Consider the following 25,609-nt stretch of genomic DNA (forward strand, 5'->3'; position numbering starts at 1 on the left):
GCCTTTGATGAGGCAAAAGGGGACTGGGGGTGGGGACTAGAGAACAACCAGTAAAACGGCAGATAACTTCAAACCCAGTCACAGCAACGATCACATAAGTCGGAAGGAGTCAGAGACCAGTCATAGACAGTCATCTTGCAGTCAGTGATGTGCCACCTTGCAGAAACACTCACAGAGCCATGCCTGTGCTCAAGGTACAACGGCAAAGAAAGGTACTGTCACCAACACTGGTCAAGAGGATGCTAGAGGAGCTGAACGCATATCTGGTGTATTTAAGAACAAAGGAGATTAGCCCCTAGGTCTACATCTCTAATCTCCAATCCATGCCTGTTCCTTAGGGAACATCAGTCCATGCCTTGTGGGACTTGGGAGAGTGCCAAGTGTGGTGATACCTAGGAAACAGCTCCTGGATGGTGAGCCGAGAGGCGTAATTGGAGCCTAATGATTAGAAGTGGAATCATTGAACTGTTATGAATCAGATTGTTAGGTCTGGACTGTTAGGCCTGGCTATCAAGAAGAAATCTCACAGGGAGAAGATTTGCCTAGAGAAACAAACGTGGAAAGGTAAACTTTGCTAGGAGAACAGTAGGCTGTGGGAAGGCTCAGTGGCTACAACACTTGCTGTGTGAGCATGAAGATCTGAGCTCAGATCCCCAGTGCCTGCATAAAATCCTGGGGCAATGACTCACACCTGTAACCTTATAGCTTGGGTCAGGATAAGAGGTAGATCCAGGGGGCTCTCTGGCTAGCCAGCCAGCCTTGCGGAAACAGGGAACCACAGGTCCAGTGAGAGACCCTGTCTCAAAATGAGGTGGAGAGCAGTCATGGAAGTCACTAGAAGTCAAACTCCTGATACAGCTGTCTCCTGAGAGGCACAGCTAGAGCATGTCAAACACAGAGGTGAATGCCAGCGGCAAACCACTGAACTGAGAACTGGACCCCCAATGGAGGAATTAGAGAAAGGATTGAAAGAGACAAAGGGGCTTGTAACCCCCGTAAGAACAACAATGACAACTAACCAGAGCTCCCAGGAACGAAATCACTACCCAAAGAGTACACATGGAGGGACCCATGGCTCCAGCTGCATATGTAGCAGAGGATGGTCCTGTTGGGCACCAATGGAAGGAGAAGCCCTTGGCCCTGCCAAGACTAGACCCTCCAGTGTAGGGGAATGGTTGGGGCTGAAAGTGAGGTGGTTGGGGAGGGGAACACCCTTATAGAAGAAGGGGAGAGGGATGGGATAGGGGGCTTATGTTTGGGAATAACAGCTGAAATGTAAAAAGAAAAAAATCGGGGCTGGGGATTTAGCTCAGTGGTAGAGTGCTTACCTAGGAAGCGCAAGGCCCTGGGTTCGGTCCCCAGCTCCGGAAAAAAAAGAACCAAAAAAAAAAAAAAATCTAATAAAAAAAAATCAACCTCTGTTCTACACATGCGTGTGCACATGCGCACACACAGATAAACATACCTGTACACACATTATATTACACATATATGTACACACACAGGGATAAACACACCTGCACACAAATGTGCACAACACACACATGTACACACACACACACACACACACACACACACACACAGATAAACTCAGTGATCACCTTTTTTCTCCTTTCAGCCCCTGGCAACCTAATTTGCTTCCCCTTTTAATGACTTTATCTATTGTGACCATTTCAGATAGAGTTAGTTGTTCTCTGTGACAATATTTTGGCTTTAGCATAATGTGTTCAAGACTCACCCATGTTTTAGCATGTGCTAGTTAGTCTTTCATTCCTTTCTTTGGTCAAGTAATAATCCATTTTGTGATATGCTACAGTTTCATTAGCCATTGATGGACTTTTTTTTTCTACCTCTTGGTTGTTGCCGATGTTGCTGTATGTGTGTGAGCAACTACCTCTCTGAGTATCTTGGTGACAGTTCTTCTGAGCATAAACCAAGCAATACAGTTGCTGGGTCATATCCCAATTCTGCCCCACTGATTTACACAGTAGCTATCTCTGTGTGTGTGTGTGTGTGTGTGTGTGTGTGCCTGAAGTGTGTACAAGGGCAGGCAAATGTGTGCCAGGGCACAGGTGGGCAGGCCCGAGGACAACTCTCCTGAGTCAGTTCTCTTTTCCCACCATGGATTCCAGAGCGAACTCAGGTCATTAATTAGACTTGTACAATAAGCATTTTTTTTTTTTTTTACCCACTAAAGCCCCTCTTCTCATTGGCCTGCTCTCTTTAATTTTTAAGACTATATTATTCTGAATGAAAAGATGATCTATTATAGAAAATTGAAAATTATTGAAAACTTAAAAAAAAAAAGAAACTGTTTTAAAAGTAATTTGGCTGGATGTGGCAGCCCATGGCTGTAATTCCAGCACTCAGGAGGGGGATGCAGTAGAATTGTGGTTTTTGAGGGCAGCCCCCTCATGCAGTGAAACCTTGTTTCATAACCAGGTAATTGTAACAAGGCTGTAACTCTGTAGTAGAGAATTTGCCCAGCATCCTGGGTCCTAGATTAGACTCCCAGCACTGTGAAAGGGGAGAGGTTTTAATTAAAAAAAAAAATACACAACTCTCTCTCTCTCTCTCTCTCTCTCTCTCTCTCTCTCTGCACATGTAACAATTCAAATAAAGACATTTCTATGGACAAAAGACTTTTTATTTCTTCCTCTTCTCTCTCTGAGGCTAGCTTACTTATATTTACCCTTTAGTGAATGCATTTAAAAATTTTGTAGTATCCTTGGGTGATGTCGTGGTACACACCTTTTATCTCAGCACTCGGAAAGCTGAGGCAGCTGGATTTCTGTGAGTTCCAGGACAGTAAGGACTATGTCGATAGGCTCTGTCTCAAATAACAAAACAAAACAAAATAAATTGAGAAATTTAATATTTACTGTGATCGTGGTTGCAGTACTGAGGATTCGATGTAGTGCCTCTTGTACTAGGCAGGTGCTCTACCAGTGAACTAAATCTCTGCCCTACTGTGTGCCTTTCCATACATTTTCTGCACATCAGTATCATTTTGAATATTTTCCTATAAATATGTGACACTACCAATATCTCCTTGCTTTGAAACCCCTCTATTCATTTCCTATGATTTCCATCGTTCTAGAGAGCATCTTACAACCAGGCTGAGGGTCCCCACCCTTAGATCTGAGACCTGTCTGGATTCCATTTAACGAAGTGTGACGGTCCGGTCCTCAGACTGCACATAGCTGCCTTTGGGTATGGAATAATGAATATAGTATATGAATACATTATAAGTTTTCTTTCATCTGCATACACAGAGTCTTTGTAAAGAATGATCACGAATTACTTATTATAATAAGAAATAAAGAAGCAGTCTAGAACCGAGGGCCTGCAGGCTCTGTGCCCAGCCTGTCCCTTAATTTAGCACTTGCTTCAGTCTTCCTCCCTGCATAATGAGTTGTTTATGTGTTTGCCTCCCTCGGGGGTGGTTGGGCCGGCTTATTCATCTCTCTGCCCTCCCCGCCTCTTCCCACAGAGCTGTGCCCAGGGCCAGGCACAGCAGGCTAGCTGAGTGGCAGGCTACCCCTCTAGCTTGCGTGGAGGCTACAAAAGACAGGGTGGGTTCTAAACACCCTCATCTGAGACTCACAATAGTGCATTATGGGTATACAGTCTTGACCCTAGAGGCAGGCCTTGGGTGGTCATGCTCTGCCTGGATATGGGGGGGCGGGGAGGCGTCTAACCTCCCTGGGATGTTTGATCTGAATACAGGTGCATTTGTTCCTGGTGGCTTCAGCCAAGGGTAGCAGGCTGCACCCAGCTGAGGAAGTAATTAGCAACTGCCAAGAGGGGGAAGGAAGCAGGGATGCTGGGGGCCCTGTCTCCCTTTCTAGAGAGATATAAATAGCTGGTCTCTGGGCGGAGGTGGAGAGCTGTACACTCGGGAATCGGGAATCGAGATGCGAACTGCCAGTGTGGGGAGCTGGGGTGCAGGCTGCCTTCTTGGGCATGTCTGTCAGTCTGGGTGGGAAGACCTCCAGGGAAATGGTACTGAGGAAATGGGCAGAGGTCTGTGCCTATAAAATGCCTGGCTAAGGCTCTTCTTCCTCAGCCTCGGGCTTCCCATCTGTGCCCACAGACTGGCCTGCCAGGACTCATGTTCCTGCCGACCTCAGATTGCTATTGGGGAAGACCAGCCAATGCAGGTCCCATCCTCCTACCTACCCTTCTACAAGGAGGAGGCTGCTGGGGGTCAGTGGGAGCCCAGAAATCCACGCTATTTATAGCATTTCTTCTGGCACATTCTCCGAGGTACTTACTGGGCAGCGTGTGTCTGACTCATCTGAAAACACTTTATAAATAACCCGACGGGGTTTGGTGGCACAGGCTGTCCACCCAGAGCCTGACTTTAAGCACCCAGGCTTGCTAGCTGTCCTCTACAGAGTGCCTCTTCTCAGGTGCAGCTGGAATGCCGGCAAGAACTTTGACAGGCCTGGAAGGGGTGCCTACATAGCAGGTCAGGTCTTCCCAGACAAGGTGCCAACACCTCAGCTTTCTACTGGGAGCCCCAGGGCTCCCTAACTAGGCAAACTGAGCTAGTTTGGGCTAAGTTTTCTGGGTGACCTAGAACGACTCTTTCTGCCGAGGACTCAGAACCTCCCTGGTAAGAGGCGAGGGGGCAGAGTGTGGAGAGCAACAAGGCCCTGTCTGGATAGTCAGTTCTGAGTCTCCTCTGCAGGTACAGGCTGGCATTCCTAAATTAGACTCCAGGGTATTTACCCAGTCCCCGCCTGTCCGAGATGTACCGGAAACATATTTTAGTAAGGCTTGGCCGGCTAGTTGCCGTTTTGTTCGGGGCCATTGCAGATCAGTCAACACTCAAGGGAGACGTTTGAGGTTTCCCCTTCAGAGCACCCCTGAAGCACACCTGGGGTGGGATGATTGGTAAGGAGGGGGCGAGCTGGGTCAGCACTGCATTTACGGTTTGTGCTGTCTCCAGCTCTTTCAGAACTCACAGGGGAAGATGTAGTCTGGACAGCATATATGTGAAGATAGCAATATATGGTTCCAGTCACTTGGCTATGCCATGGGGAAGAGGAGGGGCAGGACTTGGTCAAGGATCTGGTGACTCTAACCACACGGGGACCCCTCAGTGCCACACTCTTCCCTTAAGGGTATCAGCTCCAATTCTTAGTTAGTTCTTTCTCAAGACAGGGTCTCATTTATATAGCCCAGGATGATCTATAATTTACTGTGTGGCCCAGGCTGGCCTCCAGCTCACGATCCTCCTGCCTCAGTCTCCCGAGTGCTGGGATTAGGGGCACATGTCACCACACCTGACTCTCGAGTGCCATTCTAAAGTGTGTGGCACCTGTGTGCCCAAGGGTCGGAATGTATTTGCCCAAGGTCTGGGCATGTGCCCCAATGAACACGAAGGCATGTGTGAATTGGAATGAAACTACACCTGAGAAATGTGAAGAAACCTAGAATAGTCCCACAGGACCTGAACCTGAGACCTGCTGGTCTGGGAAAACTGAGGCAAATACGCTGTGACCCCCAGCCTTGAGCTCTCGTTGTGTGGGAGGCTGGCAGTGGGACGGTGTAATACTCCCTGTTTCTGGGGTGGATTGCCGTGTTTGAGCTATGGGGGAAGGGTCCCAAGAAACAGCGCTCCAGGGGTCTGTCTCTCAGAGGCTGTTGGGATGAGTGCAGGAGCTGGATATGGGAGAAAAAAATGTTCTCAGGACTGAGGCAGCATTTGTGAAAAGCTCCTATGGTGGGAAACATGAGTTGGGGAAGTGGAGATGTTTTCTGAGAGGGTGGGGCACATGAAAACTGCCTGGCTAGAGAGGTGAGACGGGTCAGTTTGGAAGGGTGAATGGAAGTGTTTCTTTCTGACCTTCACCAAGCCTCAGTTTCCTTAGCTGAAAAATGGGAAGAATAAGCCCCCCTCCGCCACAGGGCTGTGGGATTTAAAATGGATAACAACAGTAAACAGGCATCTTGAGTGAGGTGCCATCCAAACTAGGCGCTGCTATTGAATAAGGGGTCGTAGTTTCTTCCTGCCTCTCCCCAACACTGTAGCAAGAGGGAGAGTTAGGCATATGGTGGCCGTGTCCCTCCTCTGTTCACAAGTCTCCAGGGCATTCTTGTTCCGGTCCCCGTGTGTCTGCTGCTCCTGTTACTCTCTGCTCGGTTCCAGCCACACTGGCCTCTTTGCTACACCTTGAACTCCTGCCTTGGGGCCTTTCATTTGCTGTTTTCTTTGCCTCTGGCCATGCTATCAAAAATGAACTTTAGGTGAAGCAGATGCACTTTCGGCACGCCTCGGCTCCTTTCTTTCCTGCCTTTGCTCAGCTCTCTCCCCTTTTAATGCATTATTATTATTATTATTATTATTATTATTATTATTATTATTATTACTACTACTACTACTACTACTACCACTACTACTATTATTAATTGCATGTCTCTCCCACTAGAATAAAAGACCCAGGAGGCAGGACTTTTTGTCTACTTTGTGTCTCACTCTATCCCTATCAGAGCTGATGTTTAGGAATGCTGGTTCTGAATTATTTCTGGAACCCAGAGGATAGGTAGAATCATCTTCTCTTACTGCATAGGGCTGGCCCCTTAGGGCCCTAAGGCATCTCTGTCACTTCCGGGACAGCATTTCCTCCAGGCTCCGTATCATCACCGGAGCTCTGGAGCTGCAGGCAGCAAGCTCCAGACAGCCTCCTCCCCTGCAGATATTCCTGATGGCTTCAGAACACAGCCCCTCCACTCCCTCCAGGCTCACTGAGTTCTGGGGGTGGTGCCTGGCAGCCTGTGCACCATCTCATTCCTGAGGAATTCCCCAGATCCCAAAGCATCTGAGGGCCCCGGGAGCCTCCGCCTGGGTGGCCTGCCTTAGATGCCGGGAGCAGGGCTGCAGCTGAGGCTGCCCCTGCAGCTGGATCTCTGGGGGGAACACTCTGGCCAAGCCTCCCACCTTACGCACCCCTTTTCTGGAGCTGTTTTTTTCCAGACCGCTCTCTGGGCTGTGTCCAAGCATGAAACACAGTCCTGTGGTCCCTCTGACTGCACCACCCAATTGCTGGTGTCCCTGAGTTCCCTCTCCTCCCAAGAGTTCCAGTCTCCGCACCCATCAAACCCCCCAAAGCCCACATTCCATAGGCTTATGGTGTGACCTGTTGGAGTGTCTGTTTTCTGACACATTCCCGGAGTCCTGTGTTGCCTCTGGAAGCTTCAAGAGACCCAGTGCTTCCATATAAGGCGTGGCCAGTTGAGCTACAGGCCTGTGAGGCAACATTTAGAGAGGCTGGCATGGGGTGGTGGGAGAAGGAGACTTAGATTCATGAACCAGCACTTGGATCCCAACTTTATGCTTAGCTGACCCACCCATTAACTCCCTTGCTCACCTATAAAACAGGTATAGTAGAGATGTCCCTACCTAGGCCATAGGATTCAGTGAAACACTGTGTCTGAGGTCTTAGCTAGGCCCGGCGCGGAGCAAGGGCTCAGCAAAGGCAGGTAGCAGTAGGATGCGAGCCTTGGCTTCCCCTGAGAACTGAGCTTTCATTGAGTGACCCAGTGCTGTGCCTGCAGGATTTTAGAACCTGCCAGGGGCACAAAGCAGGCACCCCTCTCTCTAAGCCTGACTATAGCTCATTATAATGAGTCTGTTCCTTCCTTCTGACCAACCAGGGTCCCAGTGAAGAGGATCAATCTGGAACTCTGGGAGAGATCCCTGCCCACATTGGGTAAGTCCTTCTGGTACTTACCTATTCCAGTTTTCCAGAGAACCCTTGAGCATCCTGAGTTACTGCTGTCCTGGATATAAGCTACTCTAGAAAGGGAGACTTCCAGATGTGTATGAGCAGCTGTGGGAAGAATTTGCAGACAGAGAGTCAGGTCCGGGAGAGCCTTTCGGAACTCGAGGCTTACACTCCATTAATAAGAGACAACCTGAGGACCAGAGAGACCTAGGGAGTTTTATATTCCACAAATCTTGTCGGAGTGTAAGCCAGGTCTTGAGCCTGGGTCCCTGCTGCTCCTCTGGGGTTCTCTCCCTTGGTCCCTTACTCCCCAGTGTGCTGGTAATATAGGGCAAGCCCAATTCTCACTTCTTGTTTCTGGGTTTTGACCTGTACCCCTATTCTCAACTAGTGAGGCAAGTCACAAGAACCACTGATGCTGTGGGATGAAGAGAGTAAGGTTTGTCTCTGAGTCCAAATGAGCCTGTGATGTGAATCCTCCATGACCTGTGCCCACTCTGTCCCTGCTGTCCCCGGGCAGTCACAGTCTCCCCAGCTCTGTTTTCCAACCACCATTCTCATCCTGGAGAGCTCTCTCCTAACCCCACCCGGAGAGGGCAGGCCTGTGAACCGGCTCCGGCTCTCACCCCGTTTGGTAATTTGATCACAGTGCTTTTGGGATCCTGGCCTCTTACATTTTTTTTGAAGGCCATGGCCTCTCTGATGTGTATCTGGAAAAGTTCAGAGGTCAGGTCAGTTTTAGAACTTGGGATCACCTGTGTTCCCAGCGGAGCTCAGAGAGCAGGTCTGTCTGCTGCCAACCCTTAGCTGCTGTGGTGTCCTCCCCTGCAGGCAGGCCTGGCTTCTCCTCATCACCCTGCCCAGTCACACTCCTACCTACCACGAAACCTGACAGAGAGGGGCTTATCTCTGAAATCTTAATAGTACTTTTCTCTTTTCAGTACTAGAGATGGAGCCCGGGTCTCCTCGAGTGCTGAGAAAATGCTCTGCTCCTGAGCTACATCCCCGGCCCCAAAGATAATTTTAAGCTAAGGGTGACTCTTTGGGAGAGCATTTTGCACAGAGGCCTAAATGAAAGCCTGTCTCTGTAGGAGATGGGGCCCTGGACCTGAGGCCAAGGGCCCTGCTGTCCACTGGATCAGCAGAAGGCTACAATTTGCTTGGTTTCCACTGCCTTGAGAATAAAGGAGAGGAAGAGGTGGACCTGCCTGGCCAGGCTTTCCTGCCGAGTCTCACAAGACGCTCACAGCACCACAGGCTGTGCTGTCTGCACAGGATTGCCACCACCAACACGGTTGTGATAGGAAAAAAATGGCACCTCAGAGCCTACTGAAGCCCCAGGCTCTACGGATGGGATCCCAACAAAATTCAAGGAGCATCTCCATTTAGGGCTTAGAACCGAGACCTAATGTGTTTTCCATTTACACGGCTCTCCAGCAAGAGCCGACGCAAGCTGTCGCCTCATCTCCCCACTTACTTTATAGCACTAGTGATGTTACCATTTCGCAGATGCAGAAATCAAGGTCCCAGGCTCGAGAAACCACATGCCCATGGTCACGGGCCAGAAAGCTGTCAGCTGGGCTGGACTCAGCTTTCTGACCAAAAACCTGTTCGAATGACCACCATACTACCCCACCATCAGATTACCTCTGGCCAACCCTTGACCCCAACCTTCTCCAATGAGGTAGCTGTGTTTGCAGTCTCTCGGTCTGGTTCACAGTGGGCTTAAATGCCACCACGGTGGTACCTATTCCTTCCGTTAGAACTGTGCCCAACCTCACAGCTTTCCTGGGAGGAAACGGTTCCTACCACAAAGCCTAAAATCCCCAGGGATTCTTTCTGTTCCATTTCACCTAATTCCACCCTCCACAGCATACCCGGTGCACCCTCTCCCTCAGAGGGCTTCACACTCTTGAAGGCCTCGAGTACAATGATCTGATCCCATTTAACTTGGCAGAAGCCAAAGTGTGGCTCTTCTCATCCGCTGTAATTACTCCAGCTCTGTCCACACATTTTTTCAGACATTTCATCTCTGAACATCCTCCCATTTGGGGTATCTTTCTGGAACAGTGGCTGCCAAGAAGCTAAAGGAAAGATCTCATTAAGAGCGGGGGTTGGGGGGGGGTCCATGTGCTCACTGAGGAGAGCCATGATCTGTCAGCAACAGGGTGGTCTGGAAAGGCCTTACTTCCTCTCTTCTTGGATGTCTGGATACAGGTCTGAAGGTGGAGAGAGCTAAGTTTAGCCCGATGGGGCATAGAAGAGGTGGGCAGGGGCTCTGAGCTGGAACACGAGTGGAATCTATTCCACTGGCCTTTTTTACCAGCTGCAAATTCATTCCCTTAAGTTAATCAGAACTTGCCCTGGGCCTGACTAGAGCTTTGAGGTGCTCTCTAGGTGAAGATGCTTAGAATGTGATTCTCTGGTGAGCAGCCAGGAGCTTACCGGGAAGACGTAAACAGAATGACTTAGTAATGTGGGCGCTCAAAGCTGTGACAGGGCAGAAGGCAGAGTGACATAGGGCCCTGAGTGAAGAGAGGGGCCAGGAAAGGCCTCCCAGAAATCGACATTAAAGTGGAGACTTGGAAGTAGGCAAGACACTCCCAGGAAAAGATCTGGGCTTTCTGGGAGAGGAAAGATGCACCAAGACCTTGGCAGGGGCGTCTGTTGGGTGGGATGGGTGGAAGGTCTGTACACTTGAGCTGAGGTTGGAGGTTCACTGCCTGAGAGGTGAGTGCTCCATTTGGTTTAACGCCAGCAGTCTCCTTGTTGGTATGGGGCTATGAGTACCCTTTCTGATCTAAGCAGGAGGCTTGGCTGAGCCTGGCTCAGGACAAGGCCTCTAGGTAGGGAGCCAGGGTCCTTCTCCTTAGTCTCACCTCTGAAATCTCCAAGAAGAAGCATCTAGACATCCTGCCGCTGTCTCCCCACTCCACCTCTCTTTCTTTCAAAGGTGGAGCTCACAGAGTCTACCTGACACCAGACTGAAGTGGTCAGAGTTCAGCCAGCCTGGCCCTGTGGCTTCTGGGCTCTGCGGATTCTAGACAGTGATGCAGCGGAGTTTATAAAGGTAGGCTGCAGCAGGCCTCATCAAGGTAGGCTGCAGCAGGCCTCATCCCACCTTGATGATCTGTGTTCTTTCTTTTAATTATTGTCATTGAAATTTCCACGAGTACAAAGGATATGGCTGGGCTTTGTAACCCATAAGGAATAAGAATATAACAAAACCCTATGCTCTCAGTACTGTAAGCTATTGAAAAAGTTTCCTTTCCTACCTGGAGTAAAGTCTCCATATGCTTGTCCCCAAGATTACCTATAGCTAATCATTTGCTTGGATCTGGAGTGTGTGTGTGTGTGTGTGTGTGTGTGTGTGTGTGTGTGTCTGTGCGTGTGTATGTGTGTGTCTGTGCGTGTGTGTATGTGTATGTGTGTATGTGTGTGTATGTGTGTATGTGTATGTGTGTGTGTGTGCATGTGTGTGTCTGTGTGTGTAGTATTCCTCTCTGATAGTTTTGCATTCATGTTAATTTATATTAACATAAGTAGCAGGCTGTTTTAGCTTTGGCGTGCTGTAGAACTTTATATAAGTAACCACACTGGATATGCTTGCCCTTTGGGAACAGCGTCTTCTGAGATTAATGCAATGTGTGTTGCTGCTGCTATCACCCCACAGTGATCACCCCACAGTGACCTCACTATTTGCCGTCCAGTCTTAGGATGTTTTGGTTGTTTCCAGATTTCTTATTCTTTTACTGGACACTCACACGCAGGGCTGTGACTCTAGAAGAGGAATTTAGATTATGGTTTGTTTTTCGAAATGTCTGAGGCAGCTGATGCTACCACTGGCCTGTGAACAAAAATGTCCCCTTTGCTTCCCCGTGTCTGCCTTGTGTATCCTTTGAATAGTTGATTCAGAAAGTGGGGCTCACTGTGCTTCCCAAAACAGCCACCTTTTGGGTGTTGTTTTGCTTTTACTTCAATTTGTTGAGACAGGGACTCTCTCTATCTATGCTGGGTTGGCTTGGAACGTTTCATCCTCTGTCTCTTTCCTGAGCTGAGGAATTACGGATGTGAGCCACTACGCCTGGTCTCATTCTGCTGGGGGGAAAAGACACTGTCTTCTTTTTAGAATCTGTTTCCTTGAGTTAGAGAGCCCAGCCATTTAAGCACTTACTAGTCTTCTAGGGGATACAAGCTTGGTTTTCAGAATCTCTTTCTAGACTCACCTTCTTGCTTTTGCTAGAGAAAGATACAACCTGCTCCTCTCCTAGCAGGGCCCTTTCCACCTCTGTTATGATCTTACTCCTTCCCTTCTTTCCTGACATCTTCAGTGTGACGATTCCCACATTTCAGACCGGGATAGCAAGGCAGATGGTGGTGGTCACATCCCCAGTCTGTCTGTTTCCAGCTCCTTTTCCTTTCCCTTCCCTTCTGGAGTCTGATGGTGTCCTGGCTTCCCTTGGTACTAGACACGGGCAATGAAACAAGCTATGTCTGATAGAAGGCTCCTGGGAAACATCAATTCCCTGAAAAAAGAAAGTATGCCCGCCCTCCCTTGGCCTTGGTACAGCAGCGACTGACTAAGCTGCAGCTGAGGGGGAGAAGTCAATTGCTCAGGATTTGGTGGAGAAAGGATGGAACAATCCTGGGTTCTTGGGGACACAGGTGAGCCACTGGGCTAATTTTGGAGCCGTTACCCTCCAGACTTCATATGTTAGTTAAATGTCTGCTCCTCGAACGGTGTTAATAGAACAATCTATTTGCAGCCTAAACGTCCCGGTTGATGGAGTTTCCTCTTTTGATACGCCCCCACCTCCTTCCCTGTTATTCAGTTCTCTGGCATCCTCTGCTCCTCCTAACTGCTCTCTCCCTCCCTCCCTCTCTCCTCCCCCTCTCCTCCCCTCCTCCTCTCCTCACCCTCCCTTCTCTCACCTCTCCCTGCCCTCTCCCTCCCCCCTCCTCCTCTCCCTGTTCCCCTCTCTCCCTCTCTCTCTCTGTCCCTGTCCTTCTCCTTCTCACCCTTCCCCCCCCCCTTGCCTTCCCCCTTACTCCCCACCTCCTCCACGGTGTAATTCCTGTCAATCCAGTGGCTCTTAAACTCCCTGTGAGACCTGACACTGTTCATCCACCCTCCTGGGGACTGACTGACTTTGGGCTCCTGTCATAGTCCAGGTCTCAGTCTCCAGCTGCCAATGGCTTTCTTCTCATCCTCACCCTCATCTTCCTTCACTGAAGACCTTCTACAGGCCAGGGCTGTTTCTGGCTCCTCTCAGAGCCCCTTTGAATCCTTTGCTCCTGATGAAGCTCCTGTGACGTGGGAAACAGTGTGCCCACATGACCTAGGTGAAGCTGGGTTTGTAGAGGTTAACTGCCTTGCCAGCGGCCATCAGGCCAGTGAGCAGCATAGGCAAGACTCATGGGCATCCATGTGCCCATCATTCAATAGCCAGCCCCTGCTATAGCTCTGTTTGCCCTTCTGCTACACTGACCCATTTCCATGGCATCAGGTATAGCAGGAATACCCGAGTTCCACCTCTGTTCTCCCACTCAACCCTCGACCTGAAGAATCATGGGTGTTTCTTTTCATCTTGTATGCGGAATACGTAACAAAAACTTGCTCTGACTCGGAACTTGCCCTGTAGCCTGGATGAAGAGAGGTGACGGTTTTTAGTGACGGGGAAGGAACACAGTTCGAGAAAAGGCAGAGAACAGGCACTGGCTGGTGGAACATGGAACGCTATCCCCTTCTCATGACCTATCAATGGCTAGGAGTTCCAAAAGCATGTGGCAGGGGCCGGAAAGCCCTGTCTGTGAGTAGGGTGGCTGAAGGGGGCTTTGGATTGGCAGTCTTTGACACGTGGCTATAAGGTAGGAGTTCTAGTGCTGGCTGATATGGGCGGTTAGGACAGCCTTCTCTCCTCCTGCCTGAACAGCAAGAGTCCTGTTCCCTTCTGCCAAAACAGGACAAGGTTCCCAAACACCACGAGTCTGACATCTAGAGACTTACAGGACAGCACTGGGAGAACTTCAGAAATCCCCCAAAGAGTGAAACAGCCACTTTAACACTCTTTGGTTAAGGGGTGGAGGGTGAGGGGCAGAATGGGTAGGACCTCTTACTTTTTCTTATAAAGCCTTCTGTATGTCTGGATTTGTTTGTTTTGTTTTGAGATAGGGTTTCTCTGTATAGCTCTTCCTGTCCTGGATTCATTCTTTAGATCAGGTTGGCCTCAAACTCAGGGATCTGCCTGCCTCTGCCTCTGCCTCTTGACTGCTGGAATGAAAGTCATGTGCCACCACTGCCTGGCATGTATGCCTGGATTGTTAAAGTCACAGGCTTGCGTTCTGCAAAGCCCTGGCGAGGAAAGGCCCTGGCAGCTTTGGTGAGGATGAATGAAGGGGTGGGAGTGTGGTAAGAGAGCAAATGAGTTGTGTCTCCCTTTATCCAAATCCACCTCCTCCATGTTTTTCATAGATCTTTCAATATGAGATTGTGCTAGAGTGAAGGGTTCTCCAGCTAAAATTGGTCTGAACTGCATGATCCGGGTTAACTAATGATGCTTTAAAAGCACCTGTTCCCTTTTATGCCCACGCCTTGACTTCCTGAGATCATGCCCTTCATTTTTCACTGTCTTCTCAAGTGGATGCAATTTGTAGTGACTACCAAGTTTGCTGCCAGTGTACTAGATGTGCTCCTAAGACCCTGCAGTCAATCATTCATGACTGACGCTCCAGTGGGATCCTCCCAAAGGTGGCTCGCTCAGCCTCCAGCACAGTGGCTATTGTAATGCAGGTAAACATTTTGATCAGTAGTTTTCTGCTGTTATCCTCGTCTCTTTATTTCCCTCTGACGGCTGTGACCTTTGCCTCCTACTCTCCTTCCTGGAGGAGAAGGAGGAGGAGGAGAAGGAGGAGGAGGAGAAGGAGGAGGAGGAGAAGGAGGAGGAGAAGGAGGAGGAGGAGAAGGAGGAGGAGGAGGAGGAGGAGGAGGAGGAGGAGGAGGAGGAGGAGGGAAAGAGAGGAACAGGAGAGGGTAGGGAGTTAAAGGACGCAATCCCACGTTGCTTTAGTCACCTAGTGACTCTGCTTGCAGACATGTGTCATGGTCTGCCTCCTCTGGCACTATTTTTAGGGCTGTCCCCTCATTCATGTTTCTGGGGACTTTTAGTTGCCCCTGTCACTGCCTGGCTGCTGCTTCATTCAGTCTGCAGTTCTCAGATACTATGCAAGCATTCTTAGCTACTGCAGCTGTCTGGAAGTCTGACACTAATCCTTGAAGGTACTGTTCAAATCCCACATATTTTTAGGGCGCCGCCTAAATTCTATCTCCTGCTAGCATTCATTGTAGACCTCTACTGTCTTGGTCTTTCATTGTTTGGGAGCAGGGTCTTTCGTAGACCTGGTTAGCCTTGAGCTTGGTATATACCAGACACTGACCTTGAACTCCTGCCTCCACCTCCCAAGTGCTGGGATTATAGCTAATGTGTCACCACCCCTGTCTTCCCAGTCTGGTTTTCTGCTATTGACACATCACAGACTGGGTACATTAAAAAGAAGAGATGTTCATTTTGCAACATGGTTCTAGTCTGAGGTCAAAGTGTCTTTCTTGGCAAGGGCTTATGGCAGCACATAGAATCGTGTGCTAAGAGATGGGGAATGTGGAGAGACCTGGTCCGACCGGCTTTTATGGCCGATCCACTTTTAAGATAACCCACTAGCCCATTAATCCATTATTTCATTAAAGGCATAGACTTAATAGCCTTTTAAAGGTCCCACTTGGTTTTCTTAATATAATGGGGGTTGAATGTCAACACACACTTTTTGGTGTGTGTGTAGGATGTATGTATGTATGTATGTATGTTTGTATGTATGTATGTATGTATATGTGTATAGCTATGTACGCACATGTACGTAGTATGTCTACCTTGTTCCCCTGAGCCAGGGTTTATTTCACTGAATCTGGACTTGTTGTTTTTCTTCTAAGCTTGTGACTATCAAGTTCCAGCAATTTTCCTATCTCTCCTCTCCCTCACCCCAACACTGGGGTTACAGATGTTTATAGCCATGCCTTACTTTTAACGTGGGTGCTAGGGTTCTGAACACAGGTTCTCATGCTGGCACAGCAGGCACCTCACCTGTCGAGCCACCTCTTCAGTCCCTCATCGTACATTTTAGATGGACAAATCATGCTCACAACCATATCCCTGGTTACCACTGATGAAATTTGGTGCTTGCATAGGGGCGGGAACACCCCACGCTCATCTTTCTGACTGGTGGGTAGTAAATGTTCCCTCTGCTACTGAATGAACTGACGATTGCTTGTGGATATCTTTTCTGTGCTTTAGAGAGTCCCGCTGAGCTGGGAAGAAGTGCTACAGACATCCAGTAGGGCGTCTACCTAAATCTGCTTGTTTTCTTCTCAAAGACTCGGTTTGGAAGTCAGGTAAGATCTAGAGAAAGCTTCCTGGACTTGGCAGCTACTCTCTGAGGGAGGGAGAATGATCACATGACCCCCACAGTGACTAACAGAGTCAGAGGCTGCATCCCATGCAATCAGGCTCCAGACACCGTTCCTGCCACACACTTCCTCCCAGTCTCCAGCGCACTGTGCAATGACACCATTTAAGACTTTGCAGACCACAATTTCCCCCCAAGCATTTGTGCAATTGTTTTCCTCCTAGGCCTATCTTTCTCCCCTTTCTCCACCTCCCGAGGTTTGCCAGCGTTTTCCCTGGCTCCTTTGCACTCTGCAGGACTGATTTCCCCTCTCATCTCTTTCCAGATGTCAGGATTTCCAGATCTTTCAGTTGGTTTCTTTTTCTGGCCACGATTCTCCTTTTGGAGGCTTTCCAAAGCAGCCGCAGATTGGAAGATGATAACAGTGAATTAGTTAGTAGATCTTCTTTGATGTTATTTTGTGGGTGAACTCATTAATTTATGACAAAAACATCAAAGACCCAGGCTCCTGCACGGGACTGGGCTGTCTCAAGGCGTCTGGATAATAATGATGTCAGATTAAATCTCAAGGCCTCTCTGCCTCTAGAGTTACAGCCCAAATGACTAAGGTGTGGGAACATTCCATCCTATGGTGTCTTAGCTCGGCCTGAGTCAGCGTGCTGTGGTCCTCTCCTCTCACCGTACCTTCCAGGCTTGAGATCCATCAAGGTTGGCACAACTACCCTGGAGGCCATGCAGAAAAGTGGGGAGAGGCTGGGAAGGTCTCTTTCTGTCAACAAAGTTAGACACTGAAAGGGACCCTCAGTGCTTGCATAGATGACTCCAATGTCATAGAGTTCTTGTCCTACAATGTAGGTGGAAAGACTCCCAGGAAAGAGGCAACATCATTCCTGGTGCCTCTCAAGCTCTCTCTGCCCTTGTAGGTTGAATGGACTGGTTGAGCTAAGTCAAGACTGTGGTTGGTTGAAGTGGAACTTGGAATAGAATTTGTCTTTCTTCATGGTGCAGCATCTAAGCAGCTTGCATCCGTGGCCACTGGTGTACTTCCTTCATTGCCCATGGTGGAAAACTGGGGATTCCCTCTGGTCATGGCCTCTGGATCTTCCTTGTACTTCACTCTCTGTTACTCCAGCCTGGTGTGGTGGCTCTTGTCTTTAATCTCAGCACTCTGGAGGCAGAGGCGGGAGGATCTTTGTGAGTTCAAGACCAGCTTGGTCTAGATAGAGTGGGCCAGTTAGGATATGTAATAAGACCTTGTCTAAAAAAAAAAAAAGAGTTTGCTTCTGAAATTGCCTGCTCTTCTCTGACCACTGATGTTTGATGTTTCCCCCTCCACCTGACTTTGTGTCAGTGACCCTTTACACTCCAGTGTCTGCATCTTCACAAGGAACCTTCCTGGTTTTCTCAGGCAACCATGCTACTATCAAGGTTGTTGCGTCCTCTCTTCATTCTAACTCAAAAATTCTAATCAGGAGAACATTCTGTCCCACTGACAGCCTTTCTCAAGGTTTTCAGTGACTTCTCTGCTGTGGAACCAATGGTCATGGGGCATTGTTTATTTTAGGATCTGTGGAGCAACGGTAGTATGAGTAAGGTGTCCTTCCAGGGTGCCATTATTTTGGTTTTTGGACTTGGCTATCTCTTTTTTAGTCTTTTCTGTCTTCTAGTCTAGAAGAGGATTAGTTCTTGACAACTTTTCTGGCCATACGTCTTCCTTAAATAGTCCATTTTTGAGGGATGGGAAGTTTGGGACAGAGTCACTATTATGTAGCTCTGGCTGGCCTGGAACTTACCATGTGGACCAGGCTGGCTTTAAATCACAGAAATCCTCTGACTCTCAAGTGCTTGGATTAAAGGCATGTATCACCATGACTGGTTGGATCTGGAAAGGCCTAGAAGTTTTATTCATAATTCTTACTCTTCCCTACTTCAAACTTCAGACCTAATTCAGCCGAACACAATTCAAACCGCACTTCAGGGCTTACTCAGTCCCTGGCTCCCACTCCGTCTCGTCAGTAGATTGAAACTCTTCACTTTTAGGTGTCTCTCTGATCTCAATATTGGGATACTTTTGGACTCATTCAGATCATGCATTTAAAACTCTGCAAATGCCGTCACCACATTATCTTCCAACTGTGTCTAGAACCTGATTACTAGCTACCTCCAGTGTCACACCCTACTCTAAGCGCTCTCTCTCTCTCTCTCTCTCTCTCTCTCTCTCTCTCTCTCTCTCTCTCCACCTTGTCCTGGCTAATTTAATGGGTCTCAAAGCTTCCAACTTCACCTTTCCAACGACCCCAGCATACAAGACCAAATCCAAAAGACTACAGTTAGAGAATGTCAGTGTCTCCACCCCAAACTTTCCACTACGACTTACCATCTCACTTTCTTGATCTTGGGTCTGCAAGGCCCTAAAATCCTGGTTACTTCTCACTTTCTTTTGTTTCCCAAGACAGAGTTTTTCTGTATATCCTTGACTGTCCTAGAACTGGCTATGTAGACCAGGCTGGCCTCAAACTCATGGAGGCCTCTACCTGCCTCTGCCTCCCAAGTACAGATTAAAGGCATGCGCCACCACCACCTCCGCCGCCGCTGCCGCTGCCGCTGCTGCCGCCACCGCCACCACCACCACCACCACCACCACCACCACCACCACCACCACCACCACCACCACTGTTACTTCCCACTAAACACCACCAACAAAGACAACAACAACATCCCATCTTTCTTTCCTTTGCCCACCATTCTACGAACTCTGGTTTGGAATTAAGTTTTAGACACATCAGGCCCACTTCTCTTCAGGGTCCTCGAACTCTGTCCTTTCTACCCTGTTGCTCTTTTCCTAGGCATTTGTATGTTCATTTCTCTCTTTCTTTCAGACCTCAACCCACATCTGTCCTTATTAAGAAAGTTTCCCCTGAGTATTTCTTCAGAAATCCCCGACCTTTGACCTTTGACCTTTGACCCCAGGTCCATACCCAAGCTCCTTTATTTTCTAGCAATGACCACGCTCTGCACTGAATTTATTTTCTCATGTGTTGCACGAACAGTCATTGCTGTGTCTCAAGTCTCTATAATCTAGGACTCAGTAAGCACTCAGAGAAGAGACCGTGAATGGGCGGGCTTGCTGAATGCCTTTCCTCTAGCCACCGGGTGAGCAGCAGGGTTCCAGATGACGGTCAAGTTAATATGATTGAAGTCAACGAGGGGGATAGTGACACTCTTCTGGGCGAGAGTAAGGAATGGTTTAAAATCTCCACTGGACACCACTAGACGACAGGCTCACTTGTTAGCAATGAGCTTTGTGGATTCATAGACAATCTCTCAATGAGCTTTGTGGATTCATAGACAATCTCAGTTTGTGCATTAATATCAAAACACTTGCAGAGTTATGGGGCAGACCAGAATATCTGCCCTCAGCTGTTTTTGTCACTGTTTTTGTCACTTATCCTTAGACCCAGTGTGCTCTTATGAAACATTGGCAGGTGGAGGTTCTCTGTCAGCTTATGCTCTACAAAGTACTAGAAAGAGAAAGTGTAGTTAGGGGACAGGCCACACACAGTGTTTAATGCTTGACTGTCTAGATTCTTCTTATGGGAGACCTTGGGCATCTTATTCTGAAACACTGAAGAGGTGACAAGAATATGGAAGTGGGGCTGGCGAGGTGGCCTGGCAGCTAACGTGATAGCTATGGAACAGTGAGGAGTGGGTTCAGATTTCCAAGGTCTGTGTAAAAAAAAAAAAAGTCAGATATGGCGTGCCTGCAACCCAGGGCTCATCTGCTGAGATAGGCCCGTTACCGGTTCTGTGCAGTGGCAAACAAAAGACCCTATGAAAGGTGTAGATTGACAGTGGCATTTAAGGTTGTCGTCTGTTCACCTCCCCACAGGCTCTGTGGCATCCACACACTGGCACTCAGAGTATAAATCCACTCCCCCACACACATGGGAGAGAAAGAGAGAGAGAGAGAGAGAGAGAGAGAGAGAGAGAGAGAGAGAGAGAGAGGAGACAGAGATTTAAAGAATAAAAAAAAATTGTAACTCACAGCAGTTGTCAGGATTTCAAAATACATGCACCGTGTGGAACATACCGTCTGGCACACATTAAGTGATCCATAAATGTTTGGTATTAAAAATAAAAAGTTCTGCTGAAAAAATGCTATTAATATGCCTTTGGGGTAACAAACCATCCTAAGATAGTAGGGTTACCATGGAATTTTAAAAGACATGATAATGATATTGTGGTTGCATGGGAGAGTGCCATTTTGCATTTCGAGACGAGGTCTCACGTCTCTTCACCCACATCATGGGCTCCGAGATTGAAGGTGTGCACCCTCACACCTGGCTTAGAAAAATGCTCTTATTCCGAGGGGACGAATGCTGAAGTATTTAAGGATGAAGCTGTAGAATCTATTGCTTTCTAATAATCTAGTCAAATTTCTCACATCTCCTCGCTCCCGCTTCTATCAGTAAAGCCAACAAGTCAAATTTAAAAATATTGTCGCCGAGGTAGTTAGATAGTACAGATTGTCCCCCCCCCCCAACTTCTCCTGTATGCTTGGAAATTTTAAAAGAGAAATTTGATTTTTTTTTAAAAAAAGAAAGAAAAGAAAAGAAAGGACCCCAGCTAGTGAAGTTCAACAAATATATCCTGCAGAAAGAGGATCATAAACTCAGAGACAGTTACTCAAGGTGGGAAATCGGGAGAAGCCCTAAATGGAGCCAGGTCTTCTGGCTACCTGTTGAGGTATGTGGTCCAGTCTTATGTCATGGCTGGGCTGCTGACCTGTGGGCAGCCAGGCTGTAGAGGAAATACCCAGCTCCCCTCAGACACAGATCTGAGGTTATTATGGGTGTGTTCAAAGACACCTGTGTTGGGGTTTCCTCTCTGCTTATTAAGTAGATAAGCCATTTGTTTGGAAGGCCTAATGCCAAATTACCACCTTGGAGAGTGGGCATACCGGTTCGGCATGTGGTTTTCCACTGCTGGTGGTAATTGGGTACTGGGGGAGTGTGTATAAACTCTGGGGTGGCGGAAGGCAGACAGAAGTGTAAGGGATGGAACCTGGACCAGGAGGACCATAAGGAAAGAATGGCTTCCATATGGAGCGTCTTGAAAGAAGGGACCCTAGGGGGAAACTGGGGATGAAATGTGCGTAAGTATTTAAAGAAAATGTTCTGTCATATCTGCAGCATTTTCCTCTAGCTAATGGGGTTCAAGGAAGTGGAAAGGAGAAAAAAGAGAAGGGGATATCCACAGAAGGCCGGGTAGTGCTTGGGGCAGGATGGGGGAAGGTTAGAGTCAGATGTTGAAGATATTTGGAAGGGTAGAGGCTGGCGGCCTGTGGATGGTCGGGACTTCCACATCGCAGGCCCGGGTGCCTTGCGGCAGAGCCCAGCTTCTCTCTCCAGCTTCTGGAAGTCCCCGGAGGCGGTGGAAGCTAGCGCAACGCTCTAGGCACTCCTGCTGGGGGAGGGCAGGCAGGAGAGGCGGGACGCTGGGCGGGGCGGGACGGGGTGGGGCGGGAGCGGAGCCGGTGGCCGCGGGCGGGGCTCCTCTCCGGCGGGTGCCGGAGTCTGGGGGCCGCGGCTTCCCCCTCCCCGCCCGCCGAGGCGCTGGCCCCTCCTTCCCCCGCCGCCCCCGTGCCCGCCGCTGCTGCCGCTGTCAAAGATAAAACCGGGCCATTGCCTGCAGGAGCCCTGGCAGCAGGCGATCGAGCGGTGAGGAGCCTCGGGCGCGGCCTCGCCTCCCCGGCCCGGCTCCCGCGTCAGCACCGTGGACAGCGCAGACCCCCTCTCAGGGACCCCTCGGCTCGCAGGAACACTCTACGGGTTTCGGCGATCTCATCAGTACCGCGGACAGCGCCCAGGCCCCCGCTGGCCTTGACCGCTCTTCAAATCAGCACCGCGGACAGCCCCCCTGGACCAGCCCAGCAGCAGCCAAGGACTGGTCAGAACGCCCGGAAGATGGCCACTGAGGTAGGGGCCAGCACCTTAACCCGCAGGCAATGCCGCAGGGAATGATTCCCCACTAGGGGCAGACTGGGCACGAGGAGAAGGCGGGGGCGGATGAGGGTAGGGGGTGGTTCCCCGGGTTCATGGGGGGAGGTATGGAGTGGTCCCCTCACCTTCGACATGTCAATCTTGCTCATGCCACCCTGAGCCCCGGGAGTCTACTTGTTACCAATAACACCAGGTCCCCGCTGGGTTGGGGTTTCCCCTTCTGAACACAGGGTTCTGATTCCCCAGAGGTGGAGATCCCTGCACACCTGTGTAAGGGGAAGGAAGGTGGCCTACTGCTGTTGTTGCTATGTGGTGCAGTATCCTGCTTCTAACCCAGAGGCTTGACTAGGGAAAACAGACCTTCCTTCACATCCATATTTCCTTAAGAGGAGAACGTGGACAAAGACCTGCTCAGGCCCAGAACCCAGAGGGTTGGTTTTAATGAATCTCCTGTACCAGCCCCCACTTTTGAGAGTTTCATTCTTCTTTCATTTGAGTTGCTGGTCCCAGAGTATCCACATTTGCCCGTGTGTAGGGAGAGACTGCGTTCTTCACGGTGTGTCTCTAGACCAAGCGACCTGTTAGCTAAGGGCAAAATCTTGGCGTAATGTGTAAGAAGTCAGGACTTTTGTCTCTACCCCCAGAGGTTACTCCTCCCCTGGGAGATCTCTCTACTCATGATGAAACTCACACATGGAAGAAAGGATTGGCTCGGTACCCACACAGCATGCCAACAGCAGAGCTGAAAGTTTCTTTGAATTTTTGGAGCGTAGCAGCACACTGGGTCTTCCCAGTTCTGCCGCTGTTGTCTTTTGTGGTGCCTCCCCATTTCCAGCCTGACTGGAACTCTGCCAAGGAGGAGAGCAAAGGTCGGTGAATGATTCTGTGCGGTGCCTCTGGGATCCTGGCGAGCGGTATGACATCAGTACCAAGTGCTCCTGCCACAATTCCACTGGATCTCCTGATGTGGCTTGGCGTTGCTTATCTGCTGATGCAACACGAAGTTAGGGGATCCATGTCCTGCCAGAACCCCAACTGCAGGCAGGCAGGCCTGTCAGACCGCAGCAGCAGTCCCTAGTGTGGTCTGATGGACCCCAGAAGGCCTGTCTGTCCTACAGTCTCTCCCCTGCAGGTCTGCGGTGACCCACACACACAGTCTACCCTCAGACTCACACTTCTTGGCTGAGGCCAGGTTTCCAGGAAGCTGTTGGTAGTAGGCTTGATGACTCTCTCTTGGGAGAGGCTCTGCTCATAATGCCTCTGTAGGTACAACGCCATGGCACACAGAATGGCTGTGAGTGTGTGAGCAGCTCTGTGAAGTGGGCAAGGACGGTGTTATTATCTGCAATTAACAGACGAGTGGACTGAGGCTTGGAAGCTTGCTTCAGCCGGGTGAAGGAGTCAGAGAAGGCTTCATTACCTCATTCTACAGATGATTCAACTGCAGTGTTAAGACAACAGTTCTTCTTGCTCCCATGACAACTACCTTCACGGTTTGCATCGAGGATAGCGTATGCAGCTAGCCAGTGTGATGCTTACTAGAGTTCTAGGGGTCTTGAGTCAGGGCTTTGGAGGGAGGAGAGACATGTTAGAAAGAGCAAGAACAGAAGCTTTAAACCTGTGGGTCACAACTCCTTTAGACCATCAGACACATCAGATATTTACATTATGATTCGTAACAGTAGCAAAATTACAGTTATGAAGTAGCAACAAAAATAATTTTATGGTTGGGGGTCACCACACACGAAATGAGGAACTCTATTAAAGGGTCACAGCATTAGGGCCACTGGGCTAGAGGAACCTGGGTTCCCTGACTGACCATCTTGAAGGCAGAGGGACAGAAGACTGTCTAGGATGGACAGCTTGGCCTTGGCTGGACTCTGTTGTCGGTGCTGAGAGAAGAGACTCAGATTCTGCCAAGGCACAGGATGTATGGTGTCTGGGCCGGGGTGACTCATCCCCCTCGGCTGTTTTTTTTTTTTTTTTTTTTTTTTTTTTTTTTTTTTTTTTACTATTAGGATTGGATCGAGATTGCCAAGAAAAACCTGTTGGGGGAAGGAAAACCTCACTCTAAGTTCCCATAGTCATTTCCTTAGCTTTCTAAAGAGGAAATGGAACTGGGTAGGGGGAGGAGATGAGAGAGAGAGAGAGAGAGAGAGAGAGAGAGAGAGAGAGAGAGAGAGAGAAAAGAAAGGAGGGGGGTGGGGAGGAGGGAGGGAGAAGACAGCTTCCTATGGAAGCTGAAATTTTTGCTTCCTGATTTCTGTTTAGAAGTTAGCGTCAGGGGAAGGGTGTGTGCAGGAGGAACACAGAAGAGGGAAGACAGTTTGCTGACCTCATTTGGAGAGCTTTACTGGGCCTGTTTCCTGAGCAGTGAGCCTCTGCAAATGTGTGTCACTAGGAGCAGGGTCTGCCTGGGGAACAATCCAGATGGCCCAAGAACGACTGGGAAGCAGCCCTTGTGGGACGGGCGTCTTGCAGTGGGTTTGGGCAGGTTGGAGACGATTTAAGTGTGCCCAGGTAGCATTACCCAGGCAGGGTATTTGGAGGTCTGATCTCTGAGTCACTGGCTTGAGTTCGGGCCTGAGTGTAGGCTGAGAAGAAGGGTGGCCCTGTGCCCAGGCTTCCACCCTCAGGCCCTACCTGGCTGCAGTGACTCAGGATCTGCAGTCCTATTACCACCCAGCCCATCTCGTGATTCTTGAGCCGGGCCTCACCTGCACCTTATGGAGCGAGATGGTTCTTAGTGAGGATGGATCTGTGGACCAGCCGGGGCCTCCTGTTTGTCTTGGGCATAGCAGGCCTAGGAGCTCATTGCATTCCAGTGGCTGCCCTGTGCAAGCCCAGCCTGAGGGACTGACTACCAGGTGTACAGAGATGTGCTATGTCACATGCTGTGCTCTACCTCTAAAAGTCTCCTTTCAGTTGTTACACCGTGGCTTGGGAAATGGTGCCCACAGCCCCGGTTTTCCTCCTCATGAAACACCCTTGGTCTTGGCCTCAGCTGCCAAGAGGCTGGGGTGTGGTGATGGGGGTGCGGAGCTGAGGGCTGTGAGATTGAGGGGGTAGCTCAGTTCTCACAAACATCTAAGACACCCCTGGAAAAATACTAAGAAGGAACTTTCCAGGGAAGACAGAGCTTATAGCCTCGGGGAGTATTGGGGGTGGCTGTAACAACTCTTTCCTGTTTCCCTAAGGTTAAGAAGCTGGATAGAAAGTGCTTGGGACCTGGCTCTTGTCTCCATCTTTATTCTCAAACTAGAGCTATAGGAGTTAAGTCTTCATACACGCGTGGCCTTATTTAGTCACGTTAGTGCTTGCGCTCTTAAAAAAATTATCAGAAATATTTAGAAACCAGAGTAGCTGATATTAAGAAATTCTGGATTTGTGGCTTCCCTTAAAAAATTAGAAGCATCG

At 49.3% G+C, this 25,609-nt stretch overlaps 1 protein-coding gene and 1 long non-coding RNA gene across 7 annotated transcripts in view; one reads left to right on the plus strand and one right to left on the minus strand.

The window, feature by feature from the left end:
• Window positions 1–2,625: 2,625 nt before the first annotated feature.
• LOC102547392 (uncharacterized) lies at window positions 2,626–13,466 on the minus strand. 4 transcript variants are annotated; one of them, XR_010061375.1, is made up of 4 exons: window positions 13,226–13,466; window positions 11,963–12,201; window positions 7,743–7,841; window positions 2,626–2,830 (listed from the first exon to the last, which is right to left on the minus strand). It is a non-coding gene; the product is annotated as an uncharacterized LOC102547392 (long non-coding RNA). The 4 variants fall into 4 exon arrangements; XR_351076.5 differs by lacking the exon at window positions 11,963–12,201 and having other exon boundaries at window positions 13,226–13,453; XR_005495203.2 differs by lacking the exon at window positions 11,963–12,201 and having other exon boundaries at window positions 12,951–13,238.
• Window positions 4,348–25,609, plus strand: part of Golga7b (golgin A7 family, member B) — a 30,902-nt gene continuing 9,640 nt past the window's right edge. The window contains exons 1-5 of one of the 3 annotated variants that reach the window (XM_039080108.2): window positions 4,348–4,474; window positions 7,666–7,721; window positions 10,690–10,806; window positions 16,079–16,176; window positions 21,885–22,168. In XM_039080108.2, the coding sequence (XP_038936036.1) occupies window positions 22,157–22,168 (12 nt within the window). In that variant the 5' untranslated portion in view covers window positions 4,348–4,474; window positions 7,666–7,721; window positions 10,690–10,806; window positions 16,079–16,176; window positions 21,885–22,156. Of the gene's footprint in view, window positions 4,475–7,665; window positions 7,722–10,689; window positions 10,807–13,533; window positions 13,605–16,078; window positions 16,177–21,713; window positions 22,169–25,609 lie in introns of those variants that run through there. The other 2 variants (NM_001305219.1, XM_006231421.4) reach the window with 2 other exon arrangements.

This window comes from Rattus norvegicus, chromosome 1 (assembly GCF_036323735.1).
Source record: "Rattus norvegicus strain BN/NHsdMcwi chromosome 1, GRCr8, whole genome shotgun sequence".
In the NCBI taxonomy this organism is placed as follows: domain Eukaryota; kingdom Metazoa; phylum Chordata; class Mammalia; order Rodentia; family Muridae; genus Rattus; species Rattus norvegicus.